The sequence below is a fragment of the Emys orbicularis genome, chromosome 6 (assembly GCF_028017835.1).
Source record: "Emys orbicularis isolate rEmyOrb1 chromosome 6, rEmyOrb1.hap1, whole genome shotgun sequence".
Classification (NCBI taxonomy): Eukaryota; Metazoa; Chordata; order Testudines; family Emydidae; genus Emys; species Emys orbicularis.
Genome location: NC_088688.1, coordinates 31,572,600 through 31,597,795, shown reverse-complemented (window position 1 = coordinate 31,597,795; position 25,196 = coordinate 31,572,600). Strand labels below are relative to the sequence as shown.

Here is a 25,196-nt window from a genome sequence, read left to right as displayed (position 1 = left end):
TTCAAATGCTGGCCGGTCCACTGTAGTCATATTTATGCCCAGCCTAAAACTAGTCTCATATTGTGTAAATCAGTGGCTCTCAACCTTTCCAGACTACTGTACCCCTTTCGGGAGTCTGATTTGTCTTGTGTACCCCCAAGTTTCACCTCACTTAACAACTACTTGCTTACAAAATCAGACATAAAAATACAAGTGTCACAGCACACTATTACTGAAAAATTGCTTACTTTCTCATTTACCATATAATTATAAAATAAATCAATTTGAATATAAATATTGTGCTTACATTTCTGTGTATATTATATAGAGCAATATAAATAAGTCATTGTATGAAATTTTAGTTTGTACTGACTTTGCTAGAGCTTTTTATATAGCCTGTTGCAAAACTAGTCAAATATCTAAATGAGTTGATGTACCCCCTTGGAAGACCTCTGCGTACCCCCAGGGGTTCATGTACCCCTGGTTGAGAACCACTAGGGTAAATAATATAGCAGCTCAATATAGTTTATAGGGATACAAGCTGGAATTGCTCTGTATGTAGAATGATAGCAAGATCATGCCCATAGGGCCTGATTCTGTACTTACACACAAGTAGGAATTAAAAATAACTCAACTGAAATCAGTGTAAAAGCAATGTAAGTGATATCAGGACCAGGACCTGAGATGGGTAGTGTGCAACCTGGATCTTTCCAGCAGCACACTGAGAACTACAGTGGTAATATGTGATGGGATAGTGCAAGTCTAAGGAGAAAGGGTACAATGCAGTTAAATTGGGAGAATCTCTCCCTAAGTAGAAAATACTCACAAATATGAACCTTAGAACAGTTTAAAAAAAAAAAAACCACGGGCCAGAACTTCAGCTAGGAATGAAGCAATGTACATTGACTTTCGTGAAATTACACTGATTTATAGCAGCTGAGAATCTGGCTCTGAGTCACAAGTTAAAACCACTAGTAAGTAGACTTAATATACCTAATGGACACAAACGATATGCAGAAGAAATCCCTAGGTCTGTTTAACCTGCTGACTTTATAGGCCAGCCTTTCCATAAGGGTGAGAACTCCTAGAAAAAGGTCATCAATCAGTTAAACAAAAAATACTCTACGTAGCATCAGACACAAAATATATTTTCTTGTTTCATGTATTTTGCTCTTGCACTGTAAGTAAAAGCAAAACTATACTATGCACTAGCTTTGAGTTTCCAGGACTCCCTGAAAGCATAGATAAGGGAAGTAAAGCACTAAAGGATAGAATTGCAAAATGTGACTACAGACAGCATCTTGTAATCTTCCTTACCAACTGATCCATCACTTAGCCATTAAAATGTATTTCTCAGTAAAAAGGCCCAGAGTACATCCCTTGTCCCATTTCTTGAGAGCATGCAGTGGTGCCAGCACGGAAGATATAAAATTAGACAACTGCAAGTGTCTGAGGTGATATCAGGAGTATCACCTGATACTTATTCTACTATGTACCATGAACTAATAAAGGTTTTGTCATTTAGGGGCAATTCCTGCCATCAGTACCCAAACCACAGAAGAATTGCCAGTGTGTGGCAGGGAATCTATAGCTGCTGTAATGTGAACAGGGCTTGGGTTGGTGGCCAAGCTCAGGGAGGGGAATGCCCAATAAACCCAGTTTTAACTTGGAGGGGATACACTCCCAAGTAGGGAACACATAGAAGGCCACTATTACAACCCTCTATAGAGTCTGCATTAGTGGCTGCACAGCTGATTTGAGTCCTGGCTTTGGGTTACATGTGGAAGTATTACATCCTCTGCAGCCATGCATAGTTCCCCTGCATGAAGCTCGTTTACTCAGCTTTGGCATGGGAAATCAGAATTTGGCCCTGAATGCTTTGCACTTTATGAAAAAAAGAAAGCAAACAGAAAACTCAGCTGCCAACGCACCTCTGTGTACTATGGATATTCTGAAAGATTGGGGGGAAAAAACAGGAAAGATGAAAAGTCAGTATGAATCCCTTATTTTAAGCTATTATTTTTAAGTGTCCTTTAAATGTCAGAAGGAATGTAAACTTTGAACATGCACTACGGAAACCTATTTGTATCATCTTCTCAAGGTATAACATGAGATTTTAAATTCAATTTGAATTTTCCAGATACTGAAACTGGTTCTCGGTGGCCAGGCCAGGCCAGTCAGACTCCACGTGTGATAGATCTGCCTACGTGTTGTAAATTCCGGATTTGGGCAGTCATGATTTGAGCAGTCAGATTTGGGCACCTCTGATTAGTAAAAGTGAAAGCATTTTGCCACCCCCTTTAGTAGGCGCATGTGGAGGCCATTAATGTGACAAAAGTAGTTTTTGAACAAACTACAAATCCATTTATCAGTTATGGTCCTGATCCTACAAACTGACCTATGCAGGTGGACCCATGAAACTGCACAGAACCCCACTGGTGTCAACAGCATCCAGTTCAGGTATAGGCATCCACCTGCAAAGATCATCTTTCAGGATAGAGGCCTATAACTCCTAATGATCCATTCCCTTTTAAACTAAGGTGGCCTGAAAAAAGTAAGCACCAAAGATACTGAACCCTTGAAGCTACCTAGATCAAGAGACTTCTCTTTAAACCTGATAGGCTATATTTAGTCTTGGATTAGCCTAGATTAAGATTAAAGTTTTATCAGTAAATGTCAATTCCACCATACACACACAAACCCATGAAAAATATTTACATAGTTGATAACTGAAATGTATATATAGGCAAAGTAAGTAAAATTCTGCTTGAGAATTTATTAGTTTGATTTAAGAATATTTACTTTTTATATTTTGACATGTGATATTGCAATTTGAATCTCAATATCTACTGCCATTAAATAATTACTGTCTTACACTCCCCCCATAATTTCCTACAACTGTGAAAATTTAAAATCAATAAAAATGGGAAAATGCTTAAAAATAAATATTGATTATACTGTATCAAAATTATAAAAAATAAATTCTACTAAACCTAGCTATACTTTATTATTTTGTTTAATATGAACACAGATACGATATCAATTCACAAACTAAACAAACAGCTGGAAAAAAATCCATTCACCAACAGGACATTTAAAAAAAAAAAACTTGAGTTCCTTTGAAAACAGACAGTTATGCAGAATCCAGGCTAATGATATAGCAAAAGTAATGAAATGCAACTGAAGAAATTATATAAATTGCAACCCCCTATGCAAATAATAAAAATTAGTATCCACTTACCTATACACCCCAATTTGTGAATAAACTAAAATGTGCTTACAAGCACATAGATTCATATTTGGTTGTTTAACTGATTGTAATCTTTATTATAAACTTTATTGACATTTTCATTTAATTCCTCTATACTGTTCATTTGTTCTATTGCAAAATGATCTGCATCTATTAGGACCAAATTCTGGTCTCCCTGTGGTACTCTGGTGTAACAGAGTAAAATTTGGCCTATTCTTCTTTATTAGTTCTTATAGTCAGATTTTGTAAACATCTTGCATTCAATGTTTTTTTGTTTTTCTATACCATTTGCACCAGGCAATAATTTTACTTATCTGTGTACACTGAATATCAAGACAAATAAGTTACACAGAGGAAAACTCTGATGAATAAGTCTCTGATGAATGGGATCACCTCATAGATCACCTGCTCAGACCCAACACTCTCTCTCTAGTTATTTATGTCCCACTGGATGTTAATCATTTGCTTTCATTGCAAAAGAAAAAGAAATTACTATCCCAAAAAAATAAGAATAAAGGAGACACTAGCCAGTGAATGGGAAATGAAGTTACTCATTATTACAGAGAAGTACCTTTTGGAGCCTCCAATATAGGTGAAGGTGAAGGTGGAGTCTGAGTACCTGAAATCTAAAATACAAAGAGTTGCATTATTATAAATGACCATTTCTAGTTCTTGGGTTTTGTCTAAAATAGCTGATGTCTCACTCGCCCTCATTCTGCTACTGGTAAGGGGGTTAACATGCATCAGAGCACCATGCAGCAGGAAACCCCCCTCCCCTTTGCAACAAGTGCCCTGGTGCTATGGCAACGGCAGGAATTTCCATTGTCAGTGAAGGCAACAGGCAGCAACAAGCCAGGCAGCTCAGGCAAATCAAATACTGTAAATAGTAATCACCATAAAGCAACAAGCAAACACCAAGGCTTTGCACGAAAAGGACTCATTTATGACCTGCTAATATTCCAGCTCTGGATAAATACATTTAAGGAACTAGATGATCAAAATAAAATCTAATTTTCCCTAAGGCAAGAGCTAAGCAGCCCCAAATGGCAACGACCTAACCTGAGCAGCTACAAACCGGGCTGTATTCCACCACCACCGCCAACTGCGCAAACCAACTCGGCTCCAAACCGAAAGTCTTGCTGATCGCATTAAAAACGACCGTGGGCTGAGGGGCTCCCTCTGATCTGAGGACTGTCGTGGTGGCAGATGCTAAGAACAGATACATTGCTCTCTCTGTGTGTATTGCATTCCTCCCTGTGTATAGATACATTCCACTTCTGTATCTGGTTTCTCATACAGTACCTGTTCTGCCTTCTCTTGCCAGTGTGTTTGTGTGTGTTGGGGGGAGGGGGAGGGAAGAAGACTTATTTCACACACATACACACGAAGACTTAAGGGCAGCGATCGCCACTGTAACTGTTGCAAAATGACAGCAGAAATGGGACAAGTGAACCCCAACCAAACATGTCGTGCTGGGGAAACGTTTGAAGCAGGCAGAGAGGGAGAGGACGAGAGTGGCAGCTGGTAACCTGGAGCCCAGGCGGAAAACTCACCTGCAAACAGGCAGTCCTTCTCCGCCTTGCACTTTTGGATCACAACGTCAATATCCTTCTGAATCCTCTCTTGTCTTGAACACATCCCCATGAAATAAATCCCAAGGGGAGGAAAAAGCAGCCTTTATCCCCACCCCACCCCCCTCTCTTCGTTTCAATATTCAGTTATAAGATGGAACCTCTGGGTTGATTGCAGAAGTATTTCCACCCCCAAAGTGATCCACTCGGATGAAGGAGGAGGAGGAGGAGGAAGCCGATGTTGCATGCCCAGATGTGACCGCCCAGATGTTGCTGCTGCTGCTGCTGTTTGATTGCAATTTCCTCTTTTCCTGACAATAGATCCAGCTGATGAGGATGCTGGTGGTGGCGGGGGTGACACAGAACCCCCCGCACACACAGCCCCTGCAAAAACCGCTCACATTCCTGCCCCTCCACCCCTGACCGTGCTGGGCTGTCTGAGCCGGAGAGAAGAGAGCGACAACAATAACAATCACCAGCGGTGGCAGGAGCAGCTCGGCGAGCGGCAGAGACTGGAGGCGCACACACAGTCACTCCCAGAGAGGCCGAGACGGCTGCTGCAGCTACGCCAAGCCGCAGACCCTCCCCTCGCCGCCGCTGCTGCTGCTGCTCTCAGCCCCAGACAGACACTCCGCCTGCCACACGTCCTTTGCTCCGCTGCTGCCGGCTACTGTTATCCGGGGGTGTAAAAACAGCCGGCGCCGCCCAGGGCAAAGGCACCCAGCGGAGGCGGAGCGGAGGCAGCTACCCAGAGCGGTCCAAGGCTGGCAGTCAAACAGCATGTGCAATAGAGGCGGCCGCCGCCACCAAGACTCTCCCTCTGGCGCAGAGGTTACTGGCGCCACACAGCGCTCGATGCAAATGTCCCGCGATCCAGGTCGGGTCGGTCGTGCACGGGTCTAACGGCCGACAGTACCTCGGAGCACGAGGCGCGAAACCGCCACTTAGAGCTACACGGACGGCACGAAGCCAGATAGTACGGGGGCGGGAGAGAGACAATATTTATAAAGCAATTTCTCAGGTGGGAAATAAAAAAAACAAAAGACCAGGATCCGGAAGGGGGCAGCAGAGCTTCAAAGCCCCAGACGGGGGCAGTTCGGCCAGCAGGGCCCCTTACAGTCATGGCAGCTGGGGGTGCACCCAGCCCCTGGAGCAAATGTACTCCTCTCCCCCACCACCCACCCCAGCAGGAGCTTGGGGAGGGAGCTGGCCAAGGGGGAGGGGATTGAAGTCCAGCCAGGGCCCCGCCTTCTCCCAAGACCAGCAGCGGGGACCTTCTTGCAGATCCACCAAGCTGGGGCAAGAGGCCAGGGACACTGGGGAGCACTCCCCCAGCGGCAGAGTTGTCTTCCTGAGGGCGCAGGCAGGAAGAAGGGTGGGGACATAGGTGCTGGAACTAGGGGTGCAGCAGCACCCCCTGGCTTGAAGTGGTTTCCATCATATACAGGGTTTACAGTTTGGTTCAATGGCTCTCAGCACACACACACACACCCCTCACACACATGTACGTGCTGGAACAATTTTTATTGTGTGTGTGTGAGAGAGAGTGAAACCCAGCTAAGACCACTTGTTCCCCATCCCTCCGGAACCTGGTCCAGCAGGGGAGACCCACTTAAGTGGGCCTGTATACCCCCAAGCCCCATGGACTAGCATTGAATGAAGCTCGCAGGAGCAGTGGTGTCAGACTACTTTCTTCAGTTCTGACTCTGGCTATTTTTTCTCTTTGCCAGTTCTCTCACCATTTCATCTTCCTTCCCTCTCCCTCAGTCATTACTTCTTTTCCTATTTCTGTGCTCCAATGAACTCATCCCCTCCATTTCCCTGCTCCTCTCACCCCCTTATTTATGTGGGTGGGGAGGGTTTATTTTTATATACAGCAACCCTATGGAACTAATATTAAATTTGTCACCCATCTCTGATTACACTGCGTATATATCACATCCCATATCCACCACTCTTTGACAATCCTGTTTTAGATAGTAACCTCTTCAGGAAAGGGACTTTTACTCTGTTGTATAGTGCCTAGCACCATGGAGTCCAGATCAGAGCCTCTGGGTGCTTCTGTAATACAAGTAAATAAATAACCATTATAACACAATTCAGAAGGAATGGCGAAGTCTCACTCAGTACCTGCAAAACCAATTACCCTTCATCAGCCCAAGAGCTAGGTGAATAATTCATAACAAATAAATGGGAGTGAACATAAGAGGATTTGTTTAAAAATTCAAAAATATATTCGTAGAATTTGTTGTTTCAGTCCTCACCCAGCTCTAATCAGCTACCATGGATTATTCATTATTGAGCACAATTGCTTTGGTGCATTTTCATTAGGCAAATTTATTAATCATGTATTGTTGATTTCAGGCACAGGGGAATAAATGTGATCTTTATTTTATTATGTGTTTTAAAGTGTAAATACATTTAGAAAAAATGCCATAAAAATGACATTTTCTGGGGTTCCATATTTATCCTTGCTCCAATTTCATTAAACAAGAAAAAGTGATAATGGGGGAACAGAGATTAGTGAGAAAAGTGAACAGATACAGCTCAAAGACAACAGAGTAGTTCTAGGCCTTGGCTACACTTGGCAATTCACAGTGCTGCCGCGGCAGCGCTGTGAAGCGCGAGTGTAATCACGCCGCCAGCGCTGCGAGAGCTCTCTCGCAGCACTGTAAGTACTCCACCTCTCCGAGGGGAGTAGCTTGCAGCGCTGCGAGGGAGCGTGCAGTGCTGCAGGCGCTGATTACACTGGCGCTTTACAGCGATGCACTCGCTGCGCTCAGGGGGGAGGTGTTTTCACACCCCTGAGCGCAGCAAGTTACAGCGCTGTACAGCGCCAGTGTAGCCAAGGTCCTAGACTGATAGAAATACTTTATTGTGCTGTGAATCTCCACCACTAAGCAAAGAATGGTTATAACAGAATTTGGCCTTCCAAACACTTCAGTGATGCTTGAAGTGATGTGGTCATTCAGCAGAGTCTAGGCTACCCTGCAAGATTTTACTGTGTCTGAATACAGTTAACAACAATTGTGTTCACTGACACAATTTAATGAGACTTTATTGGCACAACATGTTATACAAGCTTCGTCAAAGTGTATAAAGAGAGCCCCCGGGTATCTTCAAACGTTATGCTGTGGTTTTAGCCCGTGTCTGTTTGTCATTAGTTTTCCATTCCTGATCAGATGTCAGGTTGCTATGTAGTGCAGTGCCGCTTCTGCTGCATCTCTCCTTTCTCCCAATGCACAATGCTCTGCAGGATAGTGCTCAGCACAAAGCAAGATAAACCATGTTTAGATCACATCTGCCAAGTGTGATTAAAGTCCTGTAAGAGGCCACTTGTCCCCCCCTTCCTGCTAGACTAGGGGTTTAATCACAGTGAGGGTTTAAATAGTTAGCTGACATGATGCTGTACAGAATTTGTCCTGTTCTTCACTGACCAACCCTTTTTTTTCCAGCATCATGTTCCTTAACATGCTTGATGACCTCCACGTTCAGCCACAGTGAAATTTCATAGACCAGACACTAGTGAATAAAAACTTCATCTATAAAGCAACACCACTGGCTTCAGTTGAGCTAACACAGAGATGAATTAGGTCCATGATTTCACCACCTGGATTCAAATAAAATAGAAAGCCTGGTGCAAATGTCTATATCAACATACTGTATTTTGTTTATTAATCGTGAACCAAGCTCAGTGCCTTAGTTTAAAGTTCCAGATAATGAGCCAGTTTGGTCTCTGGAATCTCTCTGCTGACTCTAGTGCAGTTACACTATGGACAACTGAGCCCAACGTAACAATATTAGGATTTATGATCAGTCAAATTAATAAAAGTGGATTGAAGAAGGAACCAGTTGTAAAACTAAGGAGACAGCATTTTAGAGCTAAAAAAAAAAAAAACCAAATAAAAAACCCCAGTCTTTCAAAACATTCAGAAACTGAACAGACCTAATATCCTAAATGTTATTGTAACAATGATCCTCTATCTGCACAACACCATATGCTGTCACCAGAGTGATGTTGCATATTATATCAATGTCATAACCAAAATCTTAAAAGCTTTATAAATAACTTAAGGTTCCATGTGAATTCAGATTCAACTATGGATAACTGAGGACAATGAAAGCAATATCACTGGAGACTGGAGTGGTCTCTATCCTGAGATGTTCAATGCATGTCATTTCTGCTATAGCCTTGAGTCCAGCTCCATCAGTCAATGAAACAGGTTTGCATTCCTGTGAGCCAGACTTTTCTCTCTTTCACACAAGTGTAAATCAGGTAATTCAGCTGAAGTCAATGGAGTTATACCACTGTGAAATCGGTGTGAGAGAAGGAGTGTTAAGAGATAACCAAAAGGAAGCGTGTTGGAATGATGGGTGACCAGTGAATAAGAAAGCTGTCTAATAAAAGCCTAATCTGGCAGCTCCTTACTCACACAGTACGATTCTGTCTCCCTTACACTGACCAAGTCCTTTCACCCAAGTGGACTACTTGCACAGGAAGGTACTACCCAACAGTGAATAAGGGTGACAGAATTAGGCCACTCGGTGAGTAGTCCCATTGATTTCTACTAGGACTGTCAAGCGATTAAAATAATTAATTGTGATTAATCACGCAATTAATCATGCTGTTAAATAATAATAGAATACCATTTATTATAAATATTTTTGGATGTTTTCTACATTTTCAAATATATTGATTTAAATTACAACACAGAATACAAAGTGTACAGTGCTCACTTTATATTTATTTTTTATTACAAATATTTGGACTGTAAAAAGCAAAATAAATAGTATGTTTCAATTCACCTAATACAAGTACTGTAGTGCAATCTCTTTATCATGAAAGTTGAACTTACAAATGTAGAATTATGTACAAAAAAATAACTGCATTCAAAAATAAAACAATGTAAAGCCTTAGAACCTACAAGTCCACTCAGTCTTACTTCTTGTTCAGCCAGTCACTCAGACAAGTTTGTTTACATTTGCAGAAGATAATGCTGCCCACTTTTTGTTTACAGTGTCCCCTGAGAGTGAGAACAGGCATTCACATGGCACTATTGTAGCCGGCATCGCAAGATATTTACGTGCCAGATATGCTAAAGATTCATATGTCCCTTCATAATTCAGTCACCATTCCAGAGGACGTGTCCAGGCTGATAATGGGTTCTGCTCGATAATGATCCAAAGCAGTGCAGACCGAGGCATGTTCATTTTCATCATCATGAGTCAGATGCCACCTGCAGAAGGTTGATTTTCTTTTTTGGTGGTTTGGGTTCTGTAGTTTCCTCATTGGAGTGTTGTTCTTTTAAGATTTCTGAAAGCATGTTCCACACCTCGTCCCTCTCAGATTTTGGAAGGCACTTCAGATTCTTAAATCTTGGGTCAAGTGCTGTAGCTATCTTTATATATCTCACATTGGTACCTTCTTTGCATTTTGTCAAATCTGCAGTGAAAGTGTTCTTAAAATGAACAATATGTGCTGGGTCATCATCCGCGACTGCTATAACATAAATATATGTCAGAATGCGGGAAACAGAGCAGGAGATACACACTTCTCCCCCAAGGAGTTCAGTCACAAATTTAATTAACACATTTTTTAAACGAGCATCAGCAGCATGGAAGTATGGCCTCTGGAATGGTGGCCAAAGCATGAAGGGGCATATGAATGTTTAGCATATCTGGGATGTAAATACCTTACAATGCCAGCTAGAAAAGTGTCATGTGAACGCCTGTTCTCACTTTCAGGTGACATTGTAAATAAGAAGCGGGCAGCATTATCTCCTGTAAATGTAAACAAACTTGTTTGTCTTAGCAATTGGGTGAACAAGAAGTAGGACTGAGGGGACTTGTAGGATCGAAGTTTACATTGTTTTGTTTTTGAGTGCAGTTATGTAACAAAAAATCTACATTTGTAAGTTGAATTTTCAGGATAAAGAGATTGCACTACAGTACTTGTATGAGGGGAATTAAAAATATTATTTCTTTTGTTTATCATTTTTATAGTGCAAATATTTGTAATAAAAATAATAATATAAAGTGAGCACTGTACACTTTGTATTCTGTTGTAATTGAAATCAATATATTTGAACATGTAGAAAAACATCCAAAAATATTTAATAAATTTCAATTGGTATTCTATTGTTTAACAATATGATTAAAACTTCAATTAATTGTGATTAATTTTTTAATTGCAATTAATTTTTTTGGTTAATCGCATGAGTTAACTGTGATTAATCAACAGCTCTAATTTCTACGTCAAATTATTTTTTTCCAAGTTTTCTATTAAGATTTCTGAAATGTGTTAATGAAATCCTAATAAAGACCAAAATATGTAGTCATACTATTATAGGGATTGCATGTAGCTTAGGCTAATGTGACTTATATGTGATGAGTAAGGAACTATCTTCCTATAATTAGAACTTTGTGAGTTTGATGCTTTTCTTGGTACTACCTTCTGGCTAGTTAATAGAATCATGGTGAATTATTCTTCACCGGTTAGTCCACTCTAGTCTAAGAGAGAACACTCTAGCTGTATTCAAGCTAAACTAAACTGACTTGTCTCTAAAACCATCCTTTTTGTATTTCTGTTACAAGAGGATTTCCTAAAGAAAGAAAAGCAAGGATTTTAAGTTTCACCCCAAACCTTCCCAGATAGCAAAAACACTGTCTCCATCCTTACCTGCTCTGAGCAAGAGGGACACTAGTGAGATACAAATTTCTAAGACTTTTGTATCTAAGGAATTTGCCCCAGTTCTAGCCATTGATCACCTTGCACCAATGTTGCTGCACTGGTGCAAACCAAAAGTACTGTGGTGGAGTTTCTCACTGCTGGGCATTGATTGCTGTAATCAGGATAACAAATGTAAAGTTGTAGACTATCCAGTGGGAATTATTAACCCCTGATAAAATAATCTATGAGTAAGGGCCTACTTGAATCGCAGGATGATCTAAAAATAATTGTGGCAGAGTTGCGGACAAGACATGGAAAATCGTGGAAAAGTAATAATGGATTTTATTAATTGTGGTAATTTGGAAAAGCCAGAGAAGACCTATTTGTTTAAGAAAAATTGCTGGAATGATATAAACACTCAAGTATTATGTTATACCTGCTAATTTTTTTTTGATAACCAGACATTTTGCTGCAGCTATATTACATTCATTTTTTTAAAAAGTGACTGGTACAACATAAAATTCAGAAGACTAATAGTCTTAACACAACTGCTGTAGAAATCAAGTCCAGTCACTTTAGCCTTTTACATTTTACAGGTATTGAATGTTAGTGCAGTACTAATTGCATTCTCAAAATGTATGCAAAATTGTGGATTATGCAAAGTAAGCTAATTAAAATCAAAATTGCAGTGGAAGTCTAATATTGCAGGATTCGTAATTTCCGCAATATTGCTATGAAGTAGGGCCTTATCCATGAAATTTATTCAGAAAAGGCCAAATTGTGCTTGGCCTTTATATGAGTGCATGGCAGTGAGGGTGGAGAAAAAAATGTAAGGAGTCTTTCCTAAAAATTGTGTGTACAATGTAAAGACAAGCAGGATTGCTTGGGGGAAGTTCAAACTCTGCAATCCTTGGGGCACACAGAAAATCAAAGGGGGGTAAGAAGGCAGTGAGCAGATGGGGATGGCCACATCCTACCGTACACCTGTCAGTCATACAGAAGGTAGTAAGATGCATGCCATAAAGGGGGTAGCAGCAAGCATGCAGCCTCTGTGCCCTGAAAGAGCTGGAAGACAGACTGCCTCCAGGAGCTCTCACGGGGGCAGTGTAGTTCCTATCAAATCTTCAGATAGGCTATGCCAATAACATGAAAATTCCAGTTTCTGAATTGTGAGGTCTGTATCAATAATGCTCCTCTCATTCCCACCAACACAGAATCTGAGTGAATTGTAAAAATATCTTTCACCAAAAGTCTGCTAAAAACAATTACATGTTTGTACTCTGCAGAAAGAATATTCAGCATCTTCAGATAAATATTCCAGAACCATTAAATTCTTGAACCTATTGGCCATCACTCAAACCTTGGTCTGGACTAGGATTTTAAGAGGTGTTAATATGTTCTAACATAAAGTCAGGGTTGTGAGCTCAATCCTTGAGAGGGCCATTTAGGGAACTGGGGTAAAAATCTGTCCGGGGATTGGTCCTGCTTTGGACTAGATGACCTCCTGAGGTCCCTTCCAACCCTGATACACCTCTACCCCGATATAACGCAACCCAATAGAACACAAATTCAGATATAACACAGTAAAGCAGTGCTCCGGGGGGGGGGGGGCTGCATGCTCTGGCGGATCAAAGCAAGTTCAATATGATGCAGTTTCACCTATAAGGCAGTAAGATATTTTAGGGGAAGGGATAGCTCAGTGGTTTGAGCATTGGCCTGCTAAACTCAGGGTTGTGAGTTCAATCCTTGAGGGGGCCACCTAGGGATCTGGGGCAAAATCAGTACTTGGTCCTGCTAGTGAAGGCAGGGCGCTGGACTTGATGACCGTTCAAGGTCCCTTCCAGTTCTAGGAGATAGGATATCTCCATAAATTTAAAATATGATAACTATTTAGTATCCCGATAGAGATGGGGTAACTTGTTCTTTAACATATGTTGGCAGGTCAAGCAGAACACTTGGGGATAAGTCTAGAATACACAACCACCTAATACTTGTTAAGCTGCAACCTGTCCTATCTGCATTAAGATTTTAAAACACAGCTCTTAACCAGTAGAGCTGGATGGGAATTTTTCAACTAAAAGATTTTTCATTGGAAAATGCTGATTGTCAAAACCAAAACTGTTCATGGAATGGTTTGGTTTGGATGAATTTTTCAACCCTAAAAAAATGAGAAAAAAGTTTCAAAATTGTCAAAATGTTTTATTTCAGCATTTTCTAAACAAAAATACTGCAGTTTTCTGGTTCAAAGTGTTTTCTTTTGGTTTCAGAATTTAAGCTATAGTAAAAAATAGTTTTTAAATTAAAAAAATCTCAAAAACAATATTAAACATTTTGAAATTATTAAAATGAAGTATTTCAATTGACCTGAACCAATTTTTTTTTTTGTGATAATTTGAGATTGACTTTTTCTCCTGAATCTGGACAAGAAAGTTTTTTGATATCTCAAAACATTGTCATGGAATTGAAAACTGTTTCCCACCCAGCACAAGTGAACAGGCCCTTATAGCTAACACACCTTTTATTCTAATCAACACAAACCTCAGATGACTTGAAAGCAGGAAAACCAGGTGAAGCTGAAAGTTTTATGTTAAAAGGTTGAGGGAGGAAACACAAAATGGCACAAAACAGAGGACACAGAAAGAGGAGGATGAATATGAGAACATTTTAAAGCAACAAGATCTGAAAAGAAAATGCAGTGATAAAGCAGCTAATGGAATTGATGACAAACTTCTTGGGATTATAAATGAGCTCAACCAAGATTGTAAACTCCCTGAGGAAGAGACTAGTTTTACCCGGTACAGCACCTGGAACAACAGAACTCAAATCCATAACGGGAGAATCTAGGTGCTACGGTAATACAAATAATAAATAACAAAACAAATTAATGAGAAACAGAAATGGAAAGATTTGGATTAGAGTCTTAATTAGAAGTTAGAAGTTAAGTAATTAATTAGAAGTTAAGTAAATTAATTCATGCACCAAGACTGAAACACTCAATAAGAGCCTTTAAGTTGTGTTGACAAAAAGCAGACAAGAAACAGTATATGAATTCTAGAGTCCTGTGAGTCAGAAATGGAGTGCAACCAAGCAAGATGAAGTACTAGCACATCTGAAAAGAAAAGCAACATCGTTTCAGAAGAAAACTTGAAGGTGATGAAGTTCTTCAGAGCGAAATAGATAATTTGAGCACTTTAAGTAGAAGTGTTCATTTGTCTGTATGGACTTCAAGTAGGAATATGACAGAGAGAGATGGAGTCCAAGACTTCTTTGAACTTAATTGAGTAACTGGAAAAAAATAGCAAAGCACTAAAAGATGAGCCAGGGACAAGGACTTATTTTAAATTCATAGCTGAAATATTCAAAATAGCTGTAATTTTTTTAATGCATTATATTCAACAGCAAGGTCCATCTCTCATAAAATAAGGCAAAAGAAAGCACTAATGCCCAGGCACAGAAACGTAGGATTGCCTATGACAGTGGCACCACTAATGTTTGGCCAAAGGCCAATTTTCATCTTATGGACACCACAAAGGGCCACATTAGTGATGTCATACGTGACAATCATATCTCTGTAGTTTCTGCTGCAACGGGTGCTGGGATCACACTTCAAGATGCTACTACATCTTAACATTAAACTTTCTGATTCTATTAACCTTACTATATCTTCCTTCTTTTAATAATTGCTCCTTTTTTTCCTCCACCACTAACCACATTTCTTTCTCCATCTTCGACAACCTCAGTCTCTCCCCATTACCCATATTCTTCCCACCCTCGTATCTTTAATCACTCACCAATTCTCCCCAACAAGAACATCAAGGTATCCCTTTTCTAACAAGTTTCATTCATACCCTCCTTCTTTCCCTTCACCTTCATCCCATCCATCCCTCCAATTCCATTTCACACTCCCTTCTCCCCTCCCCATCTAATTTCCTCACTTCCTCACATTTCCCTGTTCTTTAGGGTGAAGTGGGAGGGGAATGAGTTGCATCTTCTCTAACTCTGCCCTGAAAGAGACAGGAGCTGCCCAGTGGAGCTTGCTCTTCCCCTTTAGAGGCAAGGGGAGTTTCAGCAGCTCTCTGCTTTCTTCACGACCTGACCTGAAAAGAATCCAGAAAAGACTGATGGCTGCTCTAGTTTATATAATTTTAGAAGTTTAAGGTAATGGAACCAAGGGAAAAAACAATACTTTTAAGGGGAGTTTAATTTGAAAATGAGGGCCCCAGCCCTTAAAAATCACTTTCAATTAAGACTTATGAGGCATCTTTTGATTAGGACCTTAAGAATTTTACAGAAATTTACAGCTGACCACCCAGGTAATTTACAGCTTGCAGTCTTGGAAGCCTAAATCCACTTTATTTGATGTCATTTTAATTGAGCAACACTGGAATATATGCCTTTAATTTTGTACATGCAGATCTATGATATTTAAGTAATTCTCTCACCACCTGTGCCCTTGGATAAGACACCTGAATTAGGTTCTAATTTTAAAAGTTTCATTGATCAATGTACAATAGTTACTGTACATGTTTATTCTAAATCTCATAAGAATTTTACATTTGAAATTTACATGGTGGGAAATGTACTGAACAATTATCCTGAATGTGATTGCTTTTATGGATGAGATCTATAAGTCTGTCTTTTCCTGGTGACTGCACATCTTAAAGTTTAAGTAGTGATTTAAAGACCAGTGAACGTCAGTTTAAATGCTACACCAGTGCACACTCTCTCAGTCTGTCAATAAAAGTAACATAGTTCAGTTTGATCATGGCTCAATTTTCAGTGCTCCAAACACTATACTTTCTTCAGCCAAAGCTTTTAAAAAACCTCATCATTCAAGTTTCCTGTGTGATGCTTTATACTGTGACATATATTGTGTGTCAAATAGCCCTAGAAATGGTCAAGTCTATTTTAAAAATGTATTTGTTTAGCCTTGCTTTATACTACTTTATTGATGACTGCAATGTGCTTCAAGATTCTTATCTGAGTGCTGCTACAGATGAAAAAGATAGATTAGGTAAGAACATGTTGTATGACAGAGCTGAGTAACTAGTGCAAAACACTAATAGTCATTTTGATTTTTAAAGAAATTCACTTTGGCCATGCTTATACCCATTCCACATTCACCTTGAATGAGAGAAAAACACCCACAAAGAGTTAATTTCAAAGATGCATGCACAAATATTTCCCAAAACTGAATATTTAATTTGTGTGTGTGAGATTTTGAACCATAAATTCTTGGACGCTCTACCAATCAGGGGTTAGAAACAACCGTGTGACTTCTGACTAACCACAACTAACCAACACAGCTTGAATAATAAATAGTCCATGAAATTACAAAAAAAGTAATTGAATAATTCTGAAAAAGGAATAAATTCAGGAAAATCTTGATCTGCTCTTGGAATATCAATGAGCAGAAAGTGAAGTTATAACCATCAAATACATTTTTATTTTTCTCAACTATAATGTACTATATTATGTTCCAAATTCAGAGAGACTCATTTTGGGGTAGATATTTAGCTGGGATCAGGGTCGGCTCCAGCATTTCTGCCGCCCCAAGCAAAAAATTAAAAAAAAAAAAAAAAGCCGCGATCGGCGGCGGCAGTTCAGCGGCAGGTCCTTCGCTCCTAGAGGGAGTGAGGGACCTGCCGCCCCCGAATTGCCGCAGGTGCCGCCCCTCTCCCTTGGCCGCCCCAAGCACCTGCTTGTTAAGCTGGTGCCTGGAGCTGGCCCTGGCTGGGATTAGACCAGTCTTCTTGTTTGGAGATGTAAATTGAACTTCTTGCCATCCCCCCAAAAAGGGTGGCAAACATTCATTCCTACCATTCGTACTGGGTATAAATATTAGCCCTTGGATGCTAAACTGTTTGATTTGTGGGCATAAATTGTTGCTCAAGGAGATGTATAGACAGCCTTTTGAAATCAAGATGTCTACCTCCTTTGTGGTGCTCATATTGACCATGCAGAAGTTACTCTGCAATACACAAGGCAGGACCCTATGTGGCAAGCCCAAGGTCACACCTTAAGTACCTGGCAAAGATGCTCTCCTGTCACCTATTCCTTTGCCTTAACCACAGTAAGAGCTATCTTCCTCATTTCTCAATCCTTATCATATATTCAGAAGTTATAATTCCATCAAGGGGTTCTGGCAGTGCTATGAAACCAAGACTGATGCTTGAGAGGTTTGGGTAATCACTAGAATCCTACAAAAGAATTATAAGCTTTCACAGAAACGAGAAAATTTGTCTTGTTGATTTTATATGTACCTGGATTTGATGTATTTTCAAGCTCTTCCATTTTCTCTTTTCTTTCTCTCTTCCTAAATGCCACTGTCACTAGGAGCAGTGCCTCTTTTTTCTTAAATGAAACTGAGTGGTCACCACCTGAATGACTTATTTTGCAAACTCTGCTGGAGCCGCCATCTATTTTGGTTGAATCTTGTATTCCCTGATCTCACACCAGACCCATCAGTACAAATGGTGCATGTTCATAATTAATTGGCGCAATAGCCTATGAATTATGAGGTGGTTTCACATGATTTTAGTGTATCTAACACTGTGGTTCTTGTACTACAAAACCAAATTCTGCTCTATTCAGTACCTGACAAATATTTATAATAGTGATAATAGACTAACTCTAATCAATGATAGACAAATCTGGAATGGGAGATTATATATCTATATCTCAAGAAATCACCATTGAAAACCAGGTCATTATTTACAGATTACTCTATTTTTTTTTAAAAGAACAAGGAGTACTTGTGGCACCTTAGAGACTAACAAATGTATTTGAGCATAAGCTTTCATGGGCTAAAACCCACTTCAGCGGATGCATGCAGTGGAAAATACAGTAGGAAGATATATATACACAGAGGACATGAAAAAATGGGTGTTGGCTTACTAACTATAATGAGAGCAATCAGTTAAGGTGAGCTATTATCAGCAGGAGAAAAAAATCTTTTGTAGTGATAATCAGGATGGCCCATTTCCAACAGTTGACAAGAATGTGTGAGTAACAGTAGGGGGGAAAATTAGCATGGGGAAATAGGTTTTACTTTGTGTAATGACCCATCCACTCCCAGTCTTTATTCAAGCCTAATTTAATGGTGTCAAGTTTGCAAATTGATTCCAATTCTGCAGTTTCTCGTTGGAGTCGTTTTTTGAAGTTTTTTTGTTGGAGTATTGTGACTTTGAGGTCTGTAATCGAGTGACCAGGGAGGTTGAAGTGTTCTCCGACTGGTTTTTGAATGTTATAATTCTTGAGGTCTGATTTGTGTCCATTTATTCTTTTGCGTAGAGACTGTCCGGTTGTCCAATGTACATGGCAGAGGGGCATTGCTGGCACATTAATTTGCAAACTTGACACCATTAAATTAGGCTTGAATAAAGACTGGGAGTGGATGGGTCATTACACAAAGTAAAGCCTATTTCCCCAGGCTAATTTTTTCCCCCTACTCACACCTTCTTGTCAACTGTTGAAAATGGGCCATCCTGATTATCACTACAAAAGATTTTTTTCTTCTGCTAATAATAGCCCACCTTAACTAATTACTTTTGTTATAGTTAGTATGGCACCACCCATTTTTTCATGTCCTCTGTGTATATATATCTTCCTACTGTATTTTCCACTGCATGAATCCGCTGAAGTGGGTTTTAGCCCATGAAAGCTTATGCTCAAATACATTTGTTAGTCTCTAAGGTGCCACAAGTACTCCTCGTTCTTTTTGCTAGACTAACATGGCGACCACTCTGAAATCTATTTTTAAACAAGGAGATATCTACAGCTGTATTTTAGGTCTGATGCGTCATTATCACCAAAATGATGCAGACTGCCTGGTCACACCTGAATCTTTGCACCATATGTATGGTTGAAAAATAAATGCTTGCTTTGAGTGGAAGATGATAGCTTTTCTTTATATATCTGCTGTTCTCCTAAATCAATTATTAATCTGTCAGTCATTGTATTTAAACTATTTTGGTTTTACAGAGATGCTGTTTATTATAGTTTAGGTCATGGTGTGCAGAGCAGTGATAAAACGTTACATAAGAAGATTTATCTCAGTCATTATGCCTTGGTGATATCTGCTATGCACCAACAGACTGTTCAGTAATATAAACCCTATTTTATTTTTTATTAAATTAATTTTCCACCCTCCTACATAATTATCTAAATTCTCTAAACTACACAGATATAGCTCTTGGCACAACATTGTATACTGACAAGGGAATGTTTAAAGAGAAATGTAGCTGGATAGACTCCTAAAATACTCTGGGAGCTGATTTATACATTTGGGTAAACTCAGTTACAATACAAGAGCTGGATAAATAATGTGAAAAATTGTTCATGGACACACCTGCAAATCTTTTTCAGTTTGGCTACATTCCCACCCCTTTTACTTGCTTGTTCACAAAAAATATTATGGAATGGCTGTTTTCTGGGTATGCAACCAAGAGAATTCTTGTATCAATATATTTACATTTGAGGCAGAAATGTTTGACCCCTATTTATACAGTCAGTCATACAATCAGGGGGCCGACATAATAACATGTGACACAGCTGACCAATCACACTTCATGAGGAAATAGTCAGATATATGGTTGAAGTGAATAATTTGCAAGCAACCCACTGCCTCAAATATGTTCACAAAGTATTTGTTAAACAATGACACGCAACGCAACACATACATTCATAAAAATCAGACTCCAACATGTTGTGGCCCATTTACACCTGTCCAGTAAAAAAAAGGGGTTGTAAAACCTGATGGATTTAACCAGCTAAGGATTTTTTTGGCATGGGGGAATCCTCAGGTGATGTAGAAGTGTAGGAAGCAAGGCCAGAACAATGGGTACAGTTGGAGTGAGTTTCCCTGCTCTCCAGAAATTCAGGGCTGGCAGAACAGTCCTTGATGGCTATTCTTGGCTGGCATAGTTCAAAGCAGTCTTGAGGTTTCTCTAAACTATGATAGGGAGCAGGCTGGCGTCAAGTCCGCCACATAACCAAGGAACTGCAAGTAGCATCTTTATGCCCTCTACCCCAAAGCTGCATCCAGTGTTGATTGAGTACAGCTAGCAATCTAGCCTAAATCTCTTCAAGTATAATTTGGGAACAGGAAGAGTGCCAAATTAGCTATTACTGATTAAAATTATTTTGCCCAGCACTACACAGAACCTAATCATTGTATGCTTGATTTTTTCTTGTTTGAACGTGGTTATAGTTTCTAGCTATTCTGAAGACTACACAAAATCTGAGCACCTGATTATGCTTTCATTACACTGACTACAGTGAAGTTACTCCTGATTTACACTGGTGCAAATGAGAACAGAATTCTTAGAATCCAAATAGTACAGAAATGAATTCATCTGATACAGAACATGTCATTACACTTTGCATGTCTTAGCTATCTTAGCTATCAAAATACAAATAATATTAATAAATCACAAAGCTGAATTTATATCTAGAAGAAAATAAAAGCTAGATTCTTTAACCCTTATTCACACAATTATAACAGTCATGCAGATACCCCATTTACTTCAATGGGAATAATTGTGGATGAAATTCATCCTGATGCAGAGGAGTGGCACAAGGACCTCCCTGCATTTAAACCCTACATAGGGGTGCTGCAGCGTGGGGGGTCTGTGATCCAAGGACCTCTTGGTGCCAAATAGTAGAGGGTACAGGAGGGCATAAGGGTTACAGGAATCCCCTGGATCTGGTATTGACATTCTAGTTAAAAGCGATCATGTATGGTTTCTACTGAAAACCTGTGTCACATTGGTCTTCGCAATCTTTGCAAAACATAGGTGCAGATAATATGGCAAAGAGATTTATATACACACACATACAGACATACATATACACACACATACAGAGAGAGAGAGAGATTGTAAATTACAGTCTCAAGGCATTGTAATGAATGACAGGTTGAGACCAGGGCCAGCTCTACCATTTTTGCTGCCCCAAGCAAAAAAAAAAGCCGCTCGGACTGCCACTTCCGGAACTCCCAAAGCGGAAAAAAAAAAGCCGCCCAGACTGTGCCGCCCCAAGAATGGACGGAATGCCGCCCCTTAGCATGTGCTGCCCCAGGCACGTGCTTCCTCCACTCGTGCCTGGAGACAGATTCCACCAGGTAGGAGTCACTTATCTCACTTATCTCCCTAGCTGACCATTGTGTATTGTGTGTACTCCAATAGAAGTCTATTGGCATACTGAGTCAAGTGCTAATAAAGAGTTTGTGGTAACTTTAGAAGGAAAATTAACAGTAAACAGTGTGGGAGGGGACACCCTCCTTTAGCTGACAACAGAGAACTGATCTAATCTCGAGGGGGTGCAAAAACACACCCTGGCATCCTTCATTGGGGGAGATAAGCTGCCAGTGGCCTTTGTTTCTTGAAAGTAGAGCCTCAGCCATCCTGGTTAAAAAACACAGCGAAGGACTTTTGGGTAAGCAGAACCTTATTAGACAAGATGGCGTCTTGTTGAGTTTCAGCTATAGAATGTACATTATGGTCTCATTTTGTATGCAACCCTTTGTTTCCTATATTTCTGTTTGCTAGCATATGAATCTCTATTCTTTGTTAAATAAACTTACACTTGCTTTTCTCTATGAACAAATCTAAGTGCTTTGTGTTAAGTGGAGCTGTGTTCTAAGTGTAACTAGTAAGCTGTGTGTGGTGCACCTTTTGGAACAGAGGAGCTGGTAATTCTGAGAGCATCCAGTGAAACAGAGGCTGGACACTACAGGGGGATGCCTGGAGGTTGGAGTGTGCCTGTCGCTAGCCTGCAGGAGGGATAGCGGAGCCTGCTTGGGCAGAGATGCAGGTCCACCGACAGGGGAGCAAAGGGAGCAATTGTCCAGGAGCCCGAGCGATTTAAAAAGGTCTGGGGGCCCCCAGGTGATGCCGCTGCAGCAGCCAGGACCCCTGGGCCTTTTTAAATCGCCTGGGGAGGCCACAGTTCTCCTAGGCACATGCGTGACTGGCCAATCGTGCCGGCCCGCGGGGCCCCCAAAGTGTGGGGCCCGGAGTGGTCGCGCACGCCTAGGAGTGACGGGCGGTCCCAGAAGTGACGGATTCATCACTTCTGTGCCAGGCCCCGCTCCCCTAGGGACGGCCCCCCCAGCCCTGGGGCCTGGAATTTCTGTCGGCGGGCCTGCAGAAATGGGTGTGCTTGTGTTGCCTGTGGCTTGGAGTGTCAGGGAGCTGATCCCTAGCAGGTACAAACAAGGCTTCTCACACTGAGGGCAGGTGTTAGTGAGTGGCCTCACAATTCTGGGTTGCCTTGCAGAGTCAGCCAGCTGTGTGGCCCTGCAGAGGTATCAGGAAATGGTCTCCATGCAGCCTCATAAAGACCACTGTAGAAGGGCTCTGTCTCCAACCACCCCCTTTGAGGCACAGGATGGTCCTGTAGGCATACTGCCCACAGCTCCTTGGTTCTTGCAATAATTTACTCCAGACTAAAGTACTGAGAACAAGATCCCCTTTGTGGGGGTCTTATTTATTAACTTTTTTACAAATACAAAACTTTACCCCTCCAGGCCAAACCTTCTTCTGGGGTCAGAGTGCTAATTCAAACAGACTTCCTCACAAGTTCAGGAGTCTGACAGTGCTCCTTTTGGGGTCCGTATAATAGTTCAGGTAGGCTTCCTCTCCTTAGATCAGAAGTCCCCCAGCCCTCCCTCTGGAGCTGGGTTTAATTCAAGCCAGCTTCAGTCAGCAGCCAGCTTCTCCCAGCAGGCCCCTTTCCACTCAGTCCTTTCATCCCTAGGCTGGGAGGGGTCAGCACACCTCCTCCTGCTTGAGTCTTTGTTATTAGGGAAGAGTTAGCATATGCACTGCCCTTCTTCTCAGGGCTTCTCCTATTTGGCTGGGAGAGAGGGGAACTTTGTCCTACAAGCCTCCTGGTCTCAGACCCTTGAAGGAACAGTAGCACAGGTTTTTCCTCAACCACTAACTATTCCCGCAGGTCCACTTCCTCTCTCCTAGTATATGCCTCTGCCATTTCCTAAGCCCTTGTGTACATCAAAACTCCTGAAACCTGACAGGGCCATGCCATGTTCAGGCTGGCTGACCCCTACCCCCTTAAAGGAGAAAGATCACCACTGTTACAGCCACTTTGGGTTTGGACTGACAGCGGGCCTGTGGATTCACAATTCTGCAGATCCAGTGGTCCAAGTACTCCTAGTAACTGGCCGTGAGGGATGCAGCTGCTCTGACAGGTTCTATGGTAGCCCATACCCTTTCCCCTGGGAGATGAATGTTACTTCCCAACCTGCATCAACTCCAAATACACTAGGCTGAAGTGAGTTTTCATCCTGTGTGACGGAGGATTACTTGCACAAGTAAGGGTTGCAGGACTAGGCCTTTAGTCTTATTTCTTTAAACATGGTAGAAATTACTCTGTGAATTGTTTTTGAACAACAAATGTAAGTCATGAGGAAAACCAATACACAGGAAAACCATGGTTACTCATATATCTGATCCTAATTTCAGAAATCTATTTCCTTTAGTACCATATGGCCCATCAAATACTTTACAATTTATTATATATATGAGAGAGATATTTTAATATCTTTTAAGAGAGAAATGTAATGTTTCTAATTGTTCAGGAGCTAATAAATCTGGGCATCAATTTAGTTTTATATATTCTGTTTGGGAATCTGTGCAGCTTTGAACATTTTAATATACTTAAATTATGTGTCTCTTCCAGTTGTTACCAATATATTGGAATCAAACGTATTCTGATGAATTTAAAAAATAATTTGTTTCATGGCCCGTGGAAGCCTTTTCTCTGTAACAAAGCAAAAGTAAGTGTTCTGAATACACGCACACAGCAATTCTACAAATTGCACATAACTATAGGAATCCGTTTCCTCCTCTCCATGGTGGCCTGAAGGTGTCTCCAGGTTCCTTTCCTATCAATATCTGCCTCCACAGCTCTAATCTCTTTCCTATCTACTCTTCACAGTCTGCCAAGGCAGTGCTCCTTAACACTTGTGCAAAGAACTTCAGCAATACTGAGGAGAGTTTTCCATCAGAATCACAAAGTGAAGAAGATATTCTGTAGATAGGGTCTTCGGCAGCGGGTCCTTCACTCGACCCGGGTGTGTTCGGCGGCACTGAAGGACCTGCCACCGAAGACCTGCCGAAAACTCTCATGGGGGCCCCTGAAAACTCTCGTGGGGGCCCCTGCAGGGCCTAGGGCCTGGGTCAAATTTCCCCACTTGCCCCCCCCTCTGGGCGGCCCTGCTTCTTCTTAGCATATGCGCAACATGCCTCAGGTGACACGTGACCAGGATTCATCACTGAATTTGGTCTGCTGGTAGGATCTTTAGCTTCCCCGGCTTGCGCTAGGTACTGATGGGGAGTGCAACATGAACATTGATCCATGCCCCTATTAAGGGTCATTTTAGGATATATTTTTATTGAGTATTTTTCATATCCAACCAGCAGAGCACCAGCACCTTTAGGCTTGGCAATTCATAGCCCCGGCACCTCTGGATTTGCTGCATCAGTTATGAATGTAAAAAAATTGCTTGAGTGCCGGCACCTAATTGCTTGAGCCCCTTCACACCTCTTTTATTACAATTTAAGCACTGCTATGCAGTGCTTCCTTTTCCTTTTCTTAGAAGCTACTTGTTTTGTTTTGAGAGTACAAAAGAAAGATAAAAATCAATCCTTTGTTTTTGAAGCTGAAGTGACTACATGTAGTTTAAGCAAAGCCTGAGGAAAAA

General features: G+C 41.0%; 1 protein-coding gene across 2 annotated transcripts in view; it reads right to left on the bottom strand.

Annotated features, from left to right (window-relative positions):
- Positions 1-5,021, bottom strand: part of PARP8 (poly(ADP-ribose) polymerase family member 8) — a 165,649-nt gene extending 160,628 nt beyond the window's left edge. For both annotated transcript variants that reach the window (XM_065406201.1, XM_065406202.1), the window contains exons 1-2: positions 4,783-5,021; positions 3,801-3,855 (exon numbers count right to left, since the gene is read on the bottom strand). In XM_065406201.1, the coding sequence (XP_065262273.1) occupies positions 3,801-3,855; positions 4,783-4,873 (146 nt within the window). In that variant the 5' untranslated portion in view covers positions 4,874-5,021. The remainder of the gene's footprint in view (positions 1-3,800; positions 3,856-4,782) is intronic.
- Between the last annotated feature and the right edge of the window lie 20,175 nt (positions 5,022-25,196).